Here is a 19,250-nt window from a genome sequence, read left to right on the forward strand (position 1 = left end):
AAATAGTTGAGCAACAGGTAAAACTTTAGTAAACACATCGACAAGTTGATGTTGAGTAAGTATAGGCATCAACTTAATAGTACCAACAATAATCTTCCCATAAACAAAATGACAATCCAAGTCAATGTGTTTTGTGCGCTCAAGGAAGATGAGATTAGTGGCAATGTGAATTATCGCCTAATTATCACAAAAAAGAAAGGCAAAATCAGTAGAATTAAAATAAAATTCTAGCAACAATTAAGTGAGCCATACAAGCTCACTAGCAGTAGTAGCTAGAGCCCAGTATTCTGCTTCAGTTGAGGAATGAGAGACGGTGCTCTGTGTAATACCCAAGAAATTGGAATTATTTGAGAATAAGTGTTTTATTAGAAAAATAAAATTTCGAGAAAGATTGGTATCTAAATAGCCTAAGAAAATGACCGAATCAACTAGAAGAAACGCCCGGGGGCTAAGATACCTAAGGAAATGGGCATATACCTATTGAGCATCTTGAGAAATGATTTTTAGCACCGAGAGAAATTGGATCAAAGACAATTTTCAATACAGGTTAGGATCAGACTAAAAAATCGAATTGTCCTAAGAGACTTTGAAAAAGTCAACGAAACCCTTAAAAGAGTCAAATTGGGCCTAATAAACAACCCTTAAGTGGTTTTGAGGTGAAAGAAGGAGATTTTGCAAGCAAAGCATAAGTCCGGGCCAAAGTGTAATTTTTGAAATTTTTCGAGAGAAGTCGAAATAATGTATTTCCTAGAATCTCGGGGGGTCAAACAAGAAATTTAGAACGTAAGGGTCTCAACAGTAATGTTGGAAAACCCAGGGGCCATGTGGAAAGGGCCAAAATGCAATTCAAAAATAAGATGGGGGTGATAGTGTAATTTTCAAAAAAAAAGCTTGGAAGCCATGGCCGACCAAACTTCATCCCATCACTGAAATCAGCTATGGGAGACTCGAGAAAGTGGCAAGGGACCTCGGGGCAAGGCCCTAGAACCAATTTTGGCCGATAATCGGCCTTGGCATGGTCAAAGACGGCCAAACTTTTCTGCCGAAAGTGGCCAGAAAGTTTGTCTTTTAAATCGAGTTGTTGGGTTGCTTTCGGTGGGTTTTGGACCGACTTGGGACAGGTAGAGACACCTAAGGGATTGGATTAAGCAGCCAAGGGGGTTTCGATGATCGAATTTGGTTATAAATAGAGCTAGAGCGACTGAGGGTTTCAAAAAGTTGGAGCTTCAAATCAAGGGTGTTATCGAACGAATTGGGGTTTCAAACCATAGGGCTTTTGTTGCCCATGGCCTGAGGATGACTTCTAGAGTGTTAGAAGCGTTTTGGTTGAGGTTTAATGGCGTTCCTAAGCTCACCGGAGTAAGAAGATGGTCAGTCGATCTGAAGCTTTGGGCCGCCAGTTGACAACCTTCTGGTGGTCCTTTCAAGCTTCAAGATAGGCCATGTTGATCGATTATAAGAGGAGAACCAAATGGTGGAGGAACCCAGCATCTCCAATGTGCTGTTGTCAGAGAACAAGGCCAGAGTATGGCCTTCACGCACGGCTTTCATGCCCAGATGCCACGTGCGGGGTGTGGAGCCGAGTACGTGCTTGGGAAAATGTGAGAAAAATCATAAAATTCATAGAAAATTGTGTTCTCGAGGGTTATGCAAAATTTTTGGGTGGTTGCTTTTTGGTTTCTCATTTTTTGCAACGATTAGCCTCGTTTTGCGTGCAAAAGAAGCTTTGGGGTAAGTTCTGGAATTTTCTTTTGAAGTTCTTAGAATATGATGAATTGTTGTGAAAAAAGATTGGAGAAAATAGCTAAAAAGATATTTATTTAGAATTTTAGAAGCCAAAATGGGAGAAAAATGAAGAAAAATGTGAAGAAATTGGAGTATTGATATATTACGTGATAAATATGTTTTATAAGATTGTTGTGCTCGAAGATTTGTGATTTTTGCAACTTTTGAGGTTAGCACAAAAATCAAGGTCGGGCACGCAAATCGAGGCGATGCACATTTTTTAAGGTATTCCGAACTTCATGCTAAAGCTGAGTGGTTTTGTCCTAAGAACCTATATATGACATGTTTTCTTTATTATGCATGATATTTATTGAAATTATGATTATTTTGTCATATTGTATGGAAAGTCGTAATTTTTACATGGCACGATATTTTTGGTATATTGATACTCGTGCATGAGATTGGGATGTCACCCTAATAGTGTAGTCGTAATTCCCCAATGACAAATGATGGAACAACGTTAGGATTATCCTGAAAGTAGGTCGGGATTCTGCTTAGGGTTCCGTGTTAGGCTGTGGGCCAAGGAAGTTACACTAGGGCATATAATTGTTCATGTTATTACATTATGCATTCATGTATCATGTTTCTAAACCCTTATTAGAAAATTCATCTTCTAATTGGGTTATGCCCCTCGAACATTCAAACATTTCAATTATGATTTGTAATTATGGCAAGGGGATGATTGAGATGTAACGGCACGTGATGACGTGACCGATGGATTCGGTGAGTTGTTCTGGTATATGCTTCTTCGTGAGGATTCAAGATATGTTTTTAGTCATGTTTAGAAAATTATACTATATTAATGATCAAGTATAATTGTTACGGTTTAATGTATTTTTGAGGCATCATTAGATTGTATCTAAGGTGCTTAGTAGTTATTTCAAGAAATAAGTCTCCATGTATTTAAGTATTTGATGATACGATGGTATAGATTCTTGTGTTATGATTGAAGTAAATTCGGTTATATACTATATCAGGTTTCGATTATTGCTTCCGTATTTATGATGATTATCTCTCTCACCTTATTGATTCTTATTTTGAGAAGGTAGAATGAAATTGTCAGGAAATTATTAAATTGAGTTTATGTAAAAAAAAAAAAAAATCTCAAAATTTTTAAGTTATTTAACGCTTGGGAAAAGCGGGGCGTTACACTCTGCTTCTTAGCTCTCCAAAAAACCAAAAAATCCCCAAGAAAAATACAGAAGCTAGTAATGGACTTTCGTGAGTTCAAACAGGAACCCCAGTCAGCATCAGAAAAAACTCTAAGTTAAAAAGAAGAATGAATTGAAAAAAATCAACCTTGACCTGGAAATGATTTAAGATATTCTAGAAGATGATGTGCCACATCTAAATGAGGTTGTCTAGGCTAAAATACAAATTGACTCAACTTATATACAACAAAAGTGATATCCGGTCGAGATATAGTAAGATACAACAGTCCACCAATTAGTCTTCTATACAGAAAATGATCATTTAATAATTCTCCCTCAAATGCACACAACTTAGAATTAGGAAGCATAGGTAATGATGCTAGCTTACAAGAAAGAAAACTCGTATCTTCAAGAAGTTGCAGTATTGTATAATGTCTTTGAGATAGAAAAATACCTTTAGAAGACTGACCTATCTCCAATCCTAGAAAATATTCCAACCAGCTAAGATCTTTCAATTTAAAATGGTTATGAAGAAATACATTTAAAGATTCTATGGTTACAACATAAGGACCAATAAGTATTATATTATCAACATAAACAAAAAGTGCCACAAATGAATTGCTAATGCCCTTAATGAACAAGGAATAGTTAGATAAAGATTAATAGAAACCATTCTTGACAAGTACATAAGAGAATTTCAAAAACCACTACCAAGAAGCTTGTTTTAAACCATATATTAACTTGTGAAGTTTATATACTAACCTCTTCCCCTGAGCTAAAACACGAGTTTGAGGCTGATAACTAGGAGAAAGATTCATATACTGTAATACCCAGGAAGTTATTAAGAGTATAAATGATTTTTAAGGAAGGGTATAACTGGAATTAGCAAAAGAATAAGGCTATATGGCATATTAACGCAGTTTTAGACGATCAAATCAATCGGAGGGAGTAACCCGGACCTTAGATAGCTAAATAAAATTGTACAGTATCGACAAGTGATTCGAATTATGATTTTTAGTGATGAAAGAAGTGGGATCGGGAACAGTTTTCGGTACAGCTGTCGATCGGGCTGAGAAAACCGAATCGACGTAGGAAACGTCTAGAAGATCAACGGAGCGCGTCAAGGACTATTATTTAATGTGTAGAACAACCCTTAAGCGATTTCGGGTTGAATCAAATGGATTTAAGGTCAATTTGACCAATCGGGCCTAAGTGCAATTTTCTAATTTTACCCGAGGGAGGTCAAAACGGTAATTTTTCAGGAGTTTCGAGGGTCTAATGAGATGTACTAAACTTGCGGGACATGGTGATATAATTGGATTTATTAGGAGTGTTAAGGAAGGGGCCAAATTGAGAATTGATGAAATCAGGAGGGCTAAAGTGCAAATTAACAAAAGCTGCACAGTGTGAACGCAAGAAGGATTTCGGCCGCCGCCTTCCGCCGCACGTGGAGGTCGTTTCAGGCGATGGGACGGCCGAGGGTGGTTCGGGGGAGGTAGTATCCGGCGCTAGAAAGCTTGTAAGCCAAGCCTCGGTCGCTGATTGGCCGGAAATGGGCCGGAGGTTCGCTATAAAAACCTAGGTTTTGGCCGAAAATTAACATTCAAATTTCTCGCGATGGGGAGCAAATCGAAGGGAGTGGTTAAGGGGCTTTTGCTCCTTACATCGATTAGAAGGGTTCTGGAGCATTTGGAGCATTTTCGTCAAGGTTTGGAGGCTGTTCGAAGAAGCAAGGCGGTCCGCCTCGCCGGACCTGCAACTGGCCGTTTGGGCCATTTTTCGGCGAGCTTTCGGCCTAAAAATGGTGCCGTTGGGATCGACTCACCGAGGGCTTGAAGGGGGTGTGCTCAGATCGGTCATCGGAGGGGTTGTCGCCGGCGGGTCTTGAGGAAGAAGACGACGCGCGTGGCTGCACGCGCCAGCCTCCACGCGCAGCCACGCGCAGGGCGCGTGAGAGCGCGTGCGAAGGGCTATTTTGGTAATTTTAATTCCAATATTTTTATTTAATTATTCTAGGAATTATTGTGTTGAAATATTTCGGAAAATAGTTGAAGAAATAATTATTTTGGAATTAACGAGGAGAAAGTTGGGAGAAAATAGAGAAAATTATGGAAAATTGAGGAAAATGAATTTTAATGCTTCCTTAATTAAATATGGTGTTTAGGAAGTATTATGGCTTGAGGTTGAGTATAAGTTCAAACATTTGGGATTTGGCACGCAAATCGAGGCGCTACAAGAGGATCGAGGCGATCTGAATACATTCAAGGTGAGTGGTTTGATTCCAACTTTTCCTTGTCTTGGAAGTGTTTTTAGGTGCTTGTGGTGGGTTCTAGTGAGCGGTTATACCCTCCTAGACATAGATTGTTTTACAAGGCTTTTGCTTATGATCATTATGTCGATATTTGCTACATTGCAATAACTGTTTTATTTTAAAATGTTGGTGCATGGCGTGTAAATTTTCATATCATTTAATTGCATCGTTGGGTCCGTATGGGGCGGGATGGGGTCTACTTGAGGTTGGGACAATGTTAATCCAGGTGAACGGGTGTCACACTGGGGCACTCGAGGGAACAATGTTAAACCAGGTGAACGGGTGTCACGACGGTGCACTCGAGGGATTAACATTAGACCAGGTGAACGGGTGTTACAGTGGGGCATTCGAGGGATTAAGTATGTCAAGGTGATATCTCGAGTTAGACGTGTCTTGCATATTTACGTTTGACTGAGTATGCCATGCTCGTGTGTCTCTCATGCATTGTATGAACTGTTTTATGCCGTCACTTAGATGTTTATCATCTAACTTGGGCTATGCCCCTGGAACGTTTAATGTTCCAACCAGGAACTGCTGCGGGGGCAAGGATGTGGCCGGTTGAGGGCCAATGGTGCTTAGTTTGTTAAGTCGTTGTAACGTTTGGAGGATTTAATATGCATTTCAGGTTGTAAATGAATAGTTGTATAATAGCAATTTTATCATTTGATCTGTATTACGTATTTTGCTATGGAAATACAATGTAAGAACTATGGTGTTTTGGTATTAGTGTATCCGCTGCGTTATATTAAGACTCGTTTAGTTTAAGATTATTGATCTTGATAGTTAAACGGGCAAGACTGGGGTTCGCGGGATTTGTTTCTGCATGTGAAGATTGTTCTTGAAATACCGCACGTGTTTAACTTAAAGAAAAAAAAAAAAGAAATCCCGGGAATACCCTTATAGTGACACGCCTGGCGAGACGGGGTGTTACATATACACTTCCTCAAAAATATCCCTGTTCAGAAATGCATTATTAATATCAAGCTGGATGAGGGACTAATTATGAATGGCAACAAATGCAAGTAAAACCTTAACATTAACCATTTTAGCAACCGGGGAAAATGTGTCAAAGAAATCCAGGCCTTCTTGTTGAGTATATCTTTTGGCCACTAAACAAGCTTTGTAACATTCTATAGTGCCATCTGATTTATATTTAATTTTGTAAACCCACTTGCAACTAATTGAATGTTTGGTAGGTGGAAGGGTGGTGACAAACCAAGTTTTATTTTGGTGCATGGCCTCAATTTCAGCATCCATAGCAGTCTGCCAATGAGAATATTAGACAACCTGATGATAATATTGGGGTTCAAATGTAGAAGACACAGTAAGAATGAAAGAACTATGGGATGTAGAAAGGTTATCATAAGAGATGTAATGATCCAATGGATAAGGTATTTTAATTGGAGAAGAAGACTAGTTTGTTAAGAGATTAAAATGAAAATCACAAAGATATAAGGGGGTTTTGATTACCCAAATTGATCTACGGGCGGGATTAGAAATCACAACTGGGGCATTATCAGAGGGACTAACAGGAGAAACTAATTCAAAATTGCTAGATGAAGCATCAAGTATAACATCATAATAAGGTATAAAAGCATGTGGTCGCAAAGAATGGCAAGACAAATCATGGGTAGGTTTGGGTAAAACAAAATCTGGGAAAGGATCCAACACCTTACCAACTGTAGTAACAGAATGAAAAAGGAAAAGATGCTCATGAAAGACAACATCCAGAGATATGAGCACAATCTTAGTGGTAAGATCATAAAACTTATGCCCTTTGATGCCTGGAGGATACCCAATAAAAGCACAAACTTTTGCTCGAGGATGAGTTTTTTTCTACGAGATGGTAAAGTAGAGGCAAAACATAAGCATCCAAATACCTTAAAAGAGACATAATCCACAAGAGTATGACACAACCTTTCATACGAGGATTGATGATGTAAAATAGATGCAGGTGTCCTATTAATCAGAAAAGTGGCAGTCAACACACATTCATCCCAAAATTTAATAGGCACCCGAGATTGAAAATATAAAGCCCTGGCCATATTAAGAAGATGTTGATGCTTACATTCAATTACGGAGTTTTGTTCTGGTCTTTCGACACAAGAAAATTGGTGGATAACACTTTTAGAGGCAAAAAAATCAATAAACATCAATTTAGGGGTGTTATTAGATCTAAACTTCTTTATCACTATACTAAACTGAGTTTCAACCATAGAAAAAAAATTGGGAATTATGGCCCCTAGCATCAGATTTTTGCCGCATAAGAAACACCTATGTAAAACGTGTACAATCATCAACAAGTGTTAGAAAATATCAATGACCAGACTCAGTTGAAACATGATATGGGCCCCATGTATCATAGTAAACAAGATCAAATGCATTTTTGGACAAATGATTATTTGAAGTAAAAGATAGCCTCCACTATTTAGCCAAAGGACAAACTAGACAGGGATCAGATTCTGTTCTTTTATTAGTAGCAAGACATTTCAACAAACCATTCAACTTGTCCAATTTTTCATACGAAATATGTCATAGCCTATTATGCCAAGTATTTCTTCTAACTACTACATTAGCTATTGTAGCAGCATCTTTACATGTCCCATTTTTATCACTAAAAGAATACAAACCAACATCATGTTAGGTTTGAATAACAATGGCATCAACACCAAGAGGGGGTGAATTTGGTTGTTTTTAAAAATTGATTGAACTTGAAAATCCTTTTGATGAAAAATGAGATTTTAGTGTAAGTGATGATTAATGAAATGCTTAGAATAATAAATGAAACAAAGAGCACAAACAAATAAGAAACACAACGATATATAGTGGTTCGGTTTAAACCAAGCCTAATCCACTACTTTAGCTCCTCACTAAGGATTTTTCAATCAATCTACTAAAAACATCATATCTCTGCGGATAGACAATTTAGCAACAAGCTAGAAAATTACAACCTCTTGCTTAAACAAGCAAGCCCTCTAGCAATAACCTACGTATTTCAACCCCTTATTTCAATAAGCAAGTTCTTTAGCACAACAACTTAGGAATCAAAATCCTCTTACGAGCAATGCAGTCCCTCTAGCAAAACAAGTTAGGAAAAATACAAAGAGATACAAAATAAGAGAGGATCTGAAAAACAATATTCTCAATTACAAATTCTCTCAAAAATAAAGACAAGGTTTGATAATGAATTTAACAAAATGAATACAAAGCCTTGGAGAGAAACTAAATATACCAATGAAGCATAATAATGAGTTTAACACTTGAGAGCTTGTAATGTAATCTCTTGGTTGATTTGAATCACCCATTTGTCTTATATTTAGAGTGTCATGAGAGCTCATTCACGAATCTTGTCGTTAACAGTGGAAAAACCACTTTGAGTGAGTGAAAAAACTAGTCGTTGGGGGTTTCTACAACACAAACGGTCGACAGATGCAAGGCATCGGTCGACACATTAGTAAAAATTTAAAATCCAATCGACAAATCATTTGAAACTGCCGACAGTTCCTTGTGCAAGTATTCTACCGGTCGACAAATGCATATGCATCGGTCGACAAATGGCTTGCTCACCATAGAAGCATCAAGGATTGGCATTCTGCCAGTCGACAGATTCATAAAAAATATAAAGTCAATTGACAGATGATGAGGTATTTGTTGACAGATGAAACCATCCTTCAGGACGTGCATACATTATAACTTATTTATATTTCTTTAGTTTAAGTAAATGGAAGATAAAATATAAATAAAATAAAATGACTTATTTCGAAATATGAGATTAACATAAATGATTTTTCATATTTTTCATCAAAGACATTTATGTTCTAGTTTGTCTTTTGTCTTAGAATAACTTTAGCTCTATGTTGACCAACGACTTCAAAGCTAATTTGAAAATCATTTTAAGAGATTCTTTTAGACTAAATACTTGAATTTGTAAATCTCCAACTAATATAGAAAAACATAAATTATTTTGGTTTTCATTTTAACCAAGCACTTGAAATTGATTTTTGTTGAAAACCATAAACTTAACTCATGACTTGGGGATCAAAACCATTTGTTTGTTTTTTTCATCATCAAAACTAAATACAAGAGTAAAACATCACATCAATGACATATAATCCATCAAGGAGGTCACCCTTGTTAATCATCTTCGAGTGGCATACATCCTGTATAACACGGGTGTGAGGTAAGAAAGTGATGCACAAAGAAGACATTGATGCTAATGCACTCATAGATAGCAAATTGAACTTGAATTGAGGCACATAGAGAACATCTTCAAGCACTATGTGAGAGGAAATCCTTACAATCCTAACAAACGAAACAGAAATCCTACTATATGATCAGGTAAGGTTACATATGCATTTTGAATAAACTTCAAGTAACTAAAACATAACTGATCATATCATCTATGGCTGGTAGCCCCTGAGTCCACTATCCAATATCTAGAACAACTAAGCTTAGGACTGATCAAAATTGAAAAGCAAATACCTGATACTGGATTAGGAGAAGCATCATCCTGAGAACCAGTCTTAATAGCTGAGAAATAGGAGCTCAACACATTCAGCAATTGTTGGTATTGTGTGGAATTCAGGGACTGCATAAACTTTCCCACATCTTTTCTTGTTGAATGATTAGGGTCATTTCAATCACCTCATTGACAACTACATAATTAACTTGATTAGAATTTTGATTAGTTTGAGTCATTTGTCTAGGTTTGTAGCCAGGGGGATAACCATGTAACTTATAGCACTTTTCAATGGTATGTCCATTGTAACCACAATGAGAATATACAAGTTTGTCCTTCTTCTGAAACTTACTATGACTGGACCTATTTATATCATATTTGACAGAAAACAAAGTTGAATTACTTCCACTAACAGAATTCACAACACTCCTCTATTTTTCTTCTTGAGATATTAAGGCAAAGACCTTGTTAATTGGTGGGATAAGGTCCATGAGAAACAATTGACCTCTAACTTGAGAAAACGAATCATTCAATCCTATTAGAAAAGACATTACATATTCCAATTGATAATGATCTACCAAGAACATTTTTTGCATGTACACATAGGTCTAAAGTTACTTAATTCATCCCAAATGGTCTTTAGTTTAGTAAAATAGACACTGATAGATAAATCCCCCTGATTTGGATTCATTAATTCATGTCCCAATTGAAAAAATCTTAGTCCATTACTTTGTTGATATCTTTCTTTAAGATCAATCCACATATCATATGTCGATTCATAGTATATAACACTTGCAAAAATCTCTTTCAAAATAATTAAGAATCCATGATATAACAATATTGTTGTTCTTGATCCAGACATTAATAAGAAAGATATCACTTATAGGTCATGGAATGTCATCGTTGATAAAATCGAGCTTGTACTTTACGGACAGAGCAGTTATCGTTGATCAACTCCACGATGCATAATTTTCTCCAGATAATAGTTGAGAAACCATAACCAACCCAGGATTGTCAAAATGGTGAAGAAAATATGGACTAGATCCGTTGTCGATGGTGGAGTCATTGACGCGGGATTCGAATCAAATATACTCGTTGCCATAAGAAAGAATATTGAAGCAAAATAAACTCAAATGAATCAATGGAAGACCAATAGAAGTTCGAACCAAATCAATTGAAAATCCTAGGGCTCTTGACGTCAAAAGAAAATCAAAAAAAAATTAATGGAATAAGAGAAGGCCAAGGATCAACGAACGAAAGATCTCAAAAGAAGATCGACAGACGAAAGCGGCGAATCTAGGGTTTCAATTTGTGGTCTGATACCATATTAAACAATAAAGAGATGAGAGAAAAACGATAAAAAGAGAATAGTTTCATTGATCTTTTTATTAATGATAAGATCTTAACATTAAATACTTTAGAATTAATTCATCATTTAATTACAAAAATATCACTGTCAGTGTACAATATAACAAAACAAATCAATACAATAAAATTATATAATAAGAGTATAATACAATAAAAAAATACAATAATATAACAAATTCTAATAGGGGTGGGGGGATGTGTTTGTAAACCCCCCGGAACCGAAGCATGTGCTGTTGTTGGCTTAAAGAATTTGATCAGGCATGTGCCTGAGAGAGAGAGAGAGAGTTGATGATGGGATCTATGGGATGTGAACGCGATATGTGATGAGTGTGAAGTTGATTAATTATTATGACCATCCCATCATCAACGTGATGGTAGGTGTTGCATGTGGGGGTTGGGGCCCACTGTTATTTTTTATTTTTTAAATAAATATATCATAAATATGATACAGTACCGTAGTGATGTGGACCGCTTCAAAATTAAAATGTATTAATTAATGTTTAATCAGATTAATCTACACACGTTATTATTTGTATTTTTTTAAGAATAATGAGTGTCTGTCTAGCTTGGGCTGCTTAAATAAAGTAATTAGAATTGAGATTTGGGAACCCAGTGGATTATTATTATTATTATTATTATTATTATTATTATTATTATTATTATATATACATGGTTTTTATTTAATTAACTTTTACTTAAGTTTTTTAAGTGAGTATACATATATAAAAATAAAATATATATATCTAGGTATATGTAATTAATAGTTATTTGTAAATTATCTTGAATTAAAATAAGTTAATTGGAAATCTATTTAACGTTGGGACTCTGAGAAAGCACAGATTAATATTTTGATACTTAAAAAGGGAATGAGGGTCCTATTAATTTAGAAAGAAAAAAGAAAAGGATGAGGGTATTTAATAATGAGTATATTTTCTGTATGTATGTATCTACTGAGCTAGCTAGCTAGTTAGATAGATAGATAGATAGATAGCCTCCACGTTTGAACGAATGGCAATCACTCTTTATAATAATCACTAATCAGGCAGGCAGGCAGGCAGGCAGGCCACCGACACTATTTGTGTTCACATCACACCTTACTTTGACTCTTATATCACTAATAAAATAAAATATTGTTATTATAAGAACTTGGATTATATATATTTCAGGAAGGAAATTAATTAATTAAAACTAACTTGAACTTACACCAATATTAAAACAAACGCGCGTCGATTAACTCCTCACCGACAATGACAAGACACCCAACAACCATTTTCATCAGGAATGGATTCCAACTCAGATGATGATCAACAAATTAAGGTACGTACGTAGACCCATATCCATGATATATATATCCACGTGGACAATTAATTAATATATAATTAATGCAGTTTCACATTACTAATTAACTAAGATACATATTAATAATAATATATATATATATATATATCAGGGTACGTTCGTAGGAGGAATATATATAAAGTATCCTGATCATCAATACGTAGCTAGCTAGCGCATCTTCTTTCTTTGACTGCGCACTATACTAGAAATATTTTCGATAAAAAATAAAAACATAAAAATAGATATTCTTCTAAAAAAAATAGACATAAATAGGGTCCGAAACGAGAATAAAAAACGTTTTAAAAACGAAAAAACGACTCTTATGTGGTGTTTTCGTGTAACATAGTATATGAGCCATACTGACATTTTGGGGCTGAGTCAAAAATATAAAAATGGACCCTTAAATTATAGTGTATTTAATTTTTTTATAATAAAATATTAAAAAATAAATAAATATTCATACCATATCAAAAAATAAAATAAAAAAATTTCAAAATATCAATTAAAAACTACTCTTTTTATAATTTTAAAAGCAAAAATATCAATCAAATTAACATAATCAAATTGTTTGAACATTTTTTTTAATAGACAACATAGTCTATCCATTCAATTTATCTTATCACATAGTATACCCAAAGAGTCAGTTATTGCTCGCGTGTCTTAGTCCATTGTCTGATCAACTAATATAACATTTTAATCTATTTATGTATTATAATTAATTCTAACTTTTAGACAACACTAAATCAGCAATATCAGCAAATATATATATATATATATATATATACACACACATACATATCTATTACGATTATTTCTCACACTATTTCTTATGGGCTGGGTTTGACCCAGCAGGTTGACCCAATCGCCTAAAGCCTAATAGGCCTCAAGCTGAGTTCGTCGGAGCAAGCTCACACATCACTAGAGCCCGAACTCAGATTGCGGGACTAAGTGGGCGTTAAACAAGCGAGCTCCTAGCAATACTTCAAGCGAGCTCCCAGCGACGCTTCCAACTCGCTGGCCTAATTCATCAGCTCGCGTAACAAGAAGGTCGCAAAGTAACCAGAGAATAGTTGTGAGCTAGGGATTATTTTAGTTGGGCGGCCTAGGCCCAACCTGGCCCACCTTCTCGGCCCATTTTTCAGGTCCATACCGGTCTTATCCTGGCTCTATACTAGCCTGCAACAACATCATTGCAGCTACTTCTAGATTTTCGCGCGCTCACCTCAGATCTCATTCTCATTAATGGCAAATCTCATCCACATTAATGAGGGTATCGTCGACATCATACTGCCACCTAAGCGCCTCCGCCGACGTCGGATATTCTGTCTCATCACCTGCAGACGTACGACACATGCAAGAGGACATTTTCTCCTCCTATATATCAGTCAGCTCTCCCCAGAGCCAGGGTATGCTCTCTCTGCCAACTTGCTGATACTCTAAACCATATTATTGGTTTATTTACTTGAGCGTCGGAGTATTTTTACAAGGGCCAATCAGGTGGCGGATGAACAAAAAACCAAATCACATCTTTCTCCCTCTTGGATTCATTACATCAATGTGAATCAACGAATCACAATCGATCAATTTTGAACGTCAACAATATCCATATAATATATATATATAATGAGTTTAGGGTTTAGCAGAAACCAAACCCAATTAATTGTGGCATTATAAAAGTGTTACAATAAAAACTAATTATTGAGTTTTAACTATAATAAAGAAAAGTAGTGATTTAGATAGGTGTTTTTGAGAGAGTGAAAGAGGGGGGAGAGAAAGAGATAAAGAGAGAAATGTTAGGGATTTTACAAATTTTAGAGAATGAGAGATTTTATACAGAGGCAAAACTATTATTTTAAAATAAGAATAAAATGATCAATTTATCTCCAAATTTATGAGTCCTAAATTGACAGAATTTATGGGCCCAGAGACAACAGTCTCTTGGACCACAGAGTAGGTCCGGGCGTGTACATGAGGCAGCCACCGTCAAAATTAAGAACACAAAATGGAGTGGATTGGGTGCTGTCCATGAGCCTCTACGCCATAATCCGAGACTAAATTAAATTAAACTAGAAGCTATATAGACTCTCTCTCTCTCTCTCTCTCTCTCTCTCTATATATATATATATGTGGCTCTCATCCATCCATACCACAGTACGTACTGCTCAGCAGCCCGACTTCATTTCGCCTTCTGAATCTCTTGTAAACCAATTAAAGAGTGTGTGTGTACTAGCTAGCCTAGCTAATTATAAGCTAGTTGAAAACAAATTAAGCAAACGATCGATATGATGAAAAATCATACAAACTAAGTAAAACATATATTATTATAATATATGATGAAAATATCTTACTTATTTTAGGTGTTGATCGATTATGAAAGTTAGCTAGGCGTTATTTAATAAGAAAAACATCAAGTGGTCGCATCTATCCCAAAAGTACGTAATTAGCTAATTTGTATACATATATATATATATATAATTTAACACCCATATGAATCTCTCTCCCTATCCCCCTATAGCTAGCTCCTGACCCTCTCAGGGCATGTGGGCATTGCCTTGCCCTCTCAAGGGAGTGGAGCGTAAGAACCTTCCTTTGTTGTGGTTACCTCTTTCGTATAGCTAGCTAGCAACTACCATCGTCTCATGATCTCAATTGCATGGGCCGACGAAAGCGATGAGAGAGAAGAATGAGATCTCAATTGCATGGGCCGACGAAAGCGATGAGAGAGAAGAAGCGACGGACCTAATTAATGTGGATCCTACTTAATTACCTCTCTCTCTTTATATCATATTCACGTTACATCATTTAATAATGTACTCCCAGTCTTCCCCATATATATATATATAGAGATAGATATATATCATGGCCCCCTTGTCGTGTTCATTGCCTGATAGATAGGGGTGGCCGGCCAGTGGGCTGTAATTTAAACTGGTTAATATATATATACAATAAGTCAACAAAGTCCTCCTATATATTCTGATTGGTGTAATTATTATATTATATAAGATGCCCCCACCAGCTAGCGCAACTAACTAAGGTTGTCCGTCCATATATAAAGGAAAGGTATGTGGGTGGACTTGGGAAAGTTACTGTTCTCTTGGGGATGACTGAGATTGCCTAATAATATTCACCGAAATATATATAAATATATATATATATAGCTGGCATTTTTGCACTAGAAAATAATTAGGCAGGGAAGGCGATGGAAAAGTCAGTAAGTTGGAAATTTTGTTTTATGGAAAGAGGAGGCGGGAAATTCCATTCCATGGGCTAAAGTAGTAATTTGATTAAAGAAAATATATATTATTTAGACACAAAATAATTATACCTTGTGTGATATTTAATTAGTAGTGATGGGTTAAACTTAACACTTTATTTAATTAATTAATACATGGTTCCATCCATCACCTTTCCATCTGTAAGCAAGCGAAGCAGCGGCTTATTGAAGCGAACGAAAATAAGAAAGAAACCTAACAAACCAGCAAATTAAAAAAGAAAGAAACAAATAGGTAACCAAAGGAAAGTGGTCTCCAACCAACGCCATCCCTTCTCTCTCTCTCTCTCTCTCTCTGCCTTCTTTATATCCCTTACTCTCGACACTTTGCTACTTCAGGGCTCAAACACCCATAGCTAGCTAATAAGCTTATACAAAATTGAGTCGAGCCCTCTCTCTCCTCTCCCTCTCTCTCCCACGCACACACGCAGGCCGACTGAATCAACAACTACAATTGCAACAAGAAGCTTGCCTTTTTAGCCCTAAATAATGGCGTCACCGGCAGACACCAGCAAGACCATAAAGCTGGAACGCTACAACAGCTACATCAGGAAAGTAAACACCACAAAGCTCTTAGCCGCTTCCTCCAAGCTCCTCTTCCGTGTCACTCTCCTGGTTGCCCTTCTCCTCCTCTTTTTTTTTACCTTTAATAGTTATCCTCCCCTTTCCGACAACCATCACCACCACAACCGCCGTCACCTGCATACCTCCACCACCTTCTTCTCCTCCGCCTTCTACGGCGCCTCCAGCAGCAGCAGCAGCTGGGAGAAGCAAGTCCGCCACTCCTCCACCCCTCGTCGCCCCAATGGTTTCTCCGTTCTCGTCACCGGTGCTGCCGGCTTCGTTGGTACCCATTGCTCCCTTGCCTTGAAGAAGCGCGGCGACGGTGTTCTTGGCCTTGACAACTTCAATTCCTACTATGACCCATCCCTAAAGCGATCCCGCCAGCAGCTCCTCTCCAAACACCAGATCTTCGTCGTGGAGGGAGACCTCAACGATGCCCAACTGCTGGCCAAGCTCTTCGACATTGTGCCCTTCACCCACATCCTCCACCTTGCCGCCCAGGCTGGCGTCCGCTACGCCATGCAGAACCCGCAATCCTATGTCAACTCCAATATCGCCGGCTTCGTCAAACTCCTCGAAGTGGCCAAGTCCGCTGATCCTCAGCCGTCCATAGTCTGGGCGTCCTCCAGCTCAGTCTACGGCCTCAACACCCAGAACCCATTCTCAGAGGCCCACCGCACGGACCAACCGGCTAGCCTCTACGCCGCCACCAAGAAAGCTGGAGAGGAGATCGCCCACACCTACAACCACATATATGGCCTCTCCATAACGGGGCTCCGATTCTTCACCGTGTACGGACCGTGGGGGAGGCCCGACATGGCCTACTTCTTCTTCACCAAGGACATCCTCCAGGGCAAACCAATCAACATCTACGAAACTCAGGACGGCAGGGCGGTGGCGCGTGATTTCACGTACATAGATGACGTGGTGAAGGGGTGCCTGGGGGCGCTGGACACCGCCCAGAAGAGCACGGGGAGCGGCGGCAGGAAGAGGGGGCCAGCGCAGCTGAGGATCTATAACCTGGGGAACACGTCGCCGGTTCCAGTGGGGAAGCTGGTGGGGATATTGGAGACGCTATTGAATGTGAAGGCGAAGAAGCACGTGATCAAGATGCCCCGCAACGGCGACGTCCCGTTCACGCACGCTAATGTGAGCCTGGCGCACAGAGAGTTGGGGTACAAGCCCACCACCGATCTGGCCAGCGGGCTGAAAAAGTTCGTCAAGTGGTACGTTAGTTATTCTGGCATCGAGACGAGGGCAAAAAGGGGAGCAGAAGCAGCCACCAATGATGATGATGACGGCGGTGCCGATAGCTAGCTAGACGCTGGTGCTGGTGCTGGGCGCATCGATCACATCATCATCACATGGGTGGGCCGGGGGAGCCTTATTTATATTTTTTTTCCCCACATCATCACATGGGCTTAGGTCAAGTCGGACATCGGATTCATTCACACATATTATATATACATATATATGTGTGTGTGTCGGTGCATGCATGGAATGGAAGATATATGGATGATATGGGTGCATGGTCCAGACTGGGAGTAAAGTAGTCGGTGGCCTGGCTGAATCAGAACTTTCTCAGTGCATGTGTTGGGGTTGTGGTCGCTGTTTCTAAGTAGGATTGGCAACAAGTACAGTACTACAGGCACACAAATTTGTATCATTCTACAAGCATATATATATATATATAATATATATGATTAAAAGTTGTGTAATTGTCAGAATTAGACAAGCTGGGGGCCTAGCTCCCCTAGCCGAATTAATTATTATCCAATAATAATGTAAGTTGCACGTGTCATGCAGCTGCTGTGTGCACGTATCTACTACGCACGGTACGGTTGAAAGGTCGAGTCGTGACAAAGCGGGTGCAGAGCGACCGGCCGACCCTCCGTCGACTGATCTGGAAATCATATTTTATTTATTATTAATGAAAATACTACCGCACAATAAATTATTTTACGAACGATGAATTTTATCATATATGTATGCTATGTTTCCGACGAAAACGTTTTCGATAGGATATGAAAATGTGGAAACGAATATTTTTTTAAAAAATAAATATAAATAGAATTCGAAACGGAAATAAAAAACGTTTTGAAAACGTTTCAAAAATTAGGAAATGATTCTTATGAAATATTTTCATATAACATAGTATGTATGTATATATATATTTATATGTATAAATTTTTTTTTATCTCTCCCTTACTGTTCTTGTTACGAGTATTTTTTGCTCTATTTCTTATGGGCTGAGCTCAACTCAACTGACCGGCCCAATCGCATGAGACCTAGTAAAGCTCAAATTGAATTCGTCAAAACGAGTTCGCACATTACTGGAGTCCAAGCTCGGATCTCAGGGCCAAGCGAGCTCCCAGCAATGCCTCTGGCTAGCCAGCCTATCCGAGCGAGCTCCCAACTACACTTCAAGCGAGCTCCAACGACCTTTGCAGTTCGCTGGCTCAGCCGATTAGTTCACATAACGAGAAGGTCACGTGTTAGAGAATATTAGTAGGCTAGGGGTCGTCCCAGCTAGGCCATCCAGGCTTAATCTGGCCCTGTCTTCTCGGCCCATGTCAGTCCCATCTTGGCCCCTTACAACAGCATCATTTTAGCTGCGTCTAAATCTTCACGCGTTCACCTTAGATCCCATCCTCATTAATGAAGGATCTCATCCATATTAATGAGGGTCCCGTTGGCACCTTACTGCTACATGGGAGTTCCCGCCAATGTCGGATACTCTGTCCCATCACCTGTAGACGTACGACACATGTAGGAGGACATCTCCTCCTCCCATATATCAACCAGCACTTTCGAGAGCCCTGGTATGTTTTTTCTGTCAACTTGCTAATATTCTACATTTACTTACGCGTTTACTCACTTGAGTGTCAGAGTACTTTGCAGGGACCGATCGATGGGTCAACAAATCGAACTAAATAATCCATTCTCTCCCTCTCAGATTCATTACACTAGTGCGGGCCAACGAATCACGGTCGACCAATTTCG

The 19,250-nt window shown here is 38.2% G+C and overlaps 1 protein-coding gene across 1 annotated transcript; it reads left to right on the forward strand.

Moving 5' to 3' along the window:
• The first annotated feature begins 15,924 nt into the window (after window positions 1-15,924).
• On the forward strand, window positions 15,925-18,052 carry LOC127800323 (UDP-glucuronate 4-epimerase 6). Its single transcript, XM_052334873.1, has one exon. It carries the CDS (start codon window positions 16,173-16,175, stop codon window positions 17,562-17,564), a length of 1,392 nt encoding a protein of 463 aa, XP_052190833.1. The 5' UTR covers window positions 15,925-16,172; the 3' UTR covers window positions 17,565-18,052.
• Window positions 18,053-19,250: the final 1,198 nt, after the last annotated feature.

The sequence above is a fragment of the Diospyros lotus genome, chromosome 4, assembly GCF_014633365.1.
Source record: "Diospyros lotus cultivar Yz01 chromosome 4, ASM1463336v1, whole genome shotgun sequence".
Taxonomy (NCBI): domain Eukaryota; kingdom Viridiplantae; phylum Streptophyta; class Magnoliopsida; order Ericales; family Ebenaceae; genus Diospyros; species Diospyros lotus.

What these genes read in the sequence shown, in the direction of transcription:
- LOC127800323 (XM_052334873.1), top strand. Translation starts at nt 16,173, where the DNA reads ATGGCGTCACCGGCAGACACCAGCAAGACCATAAAGCTGGAACGCTAC.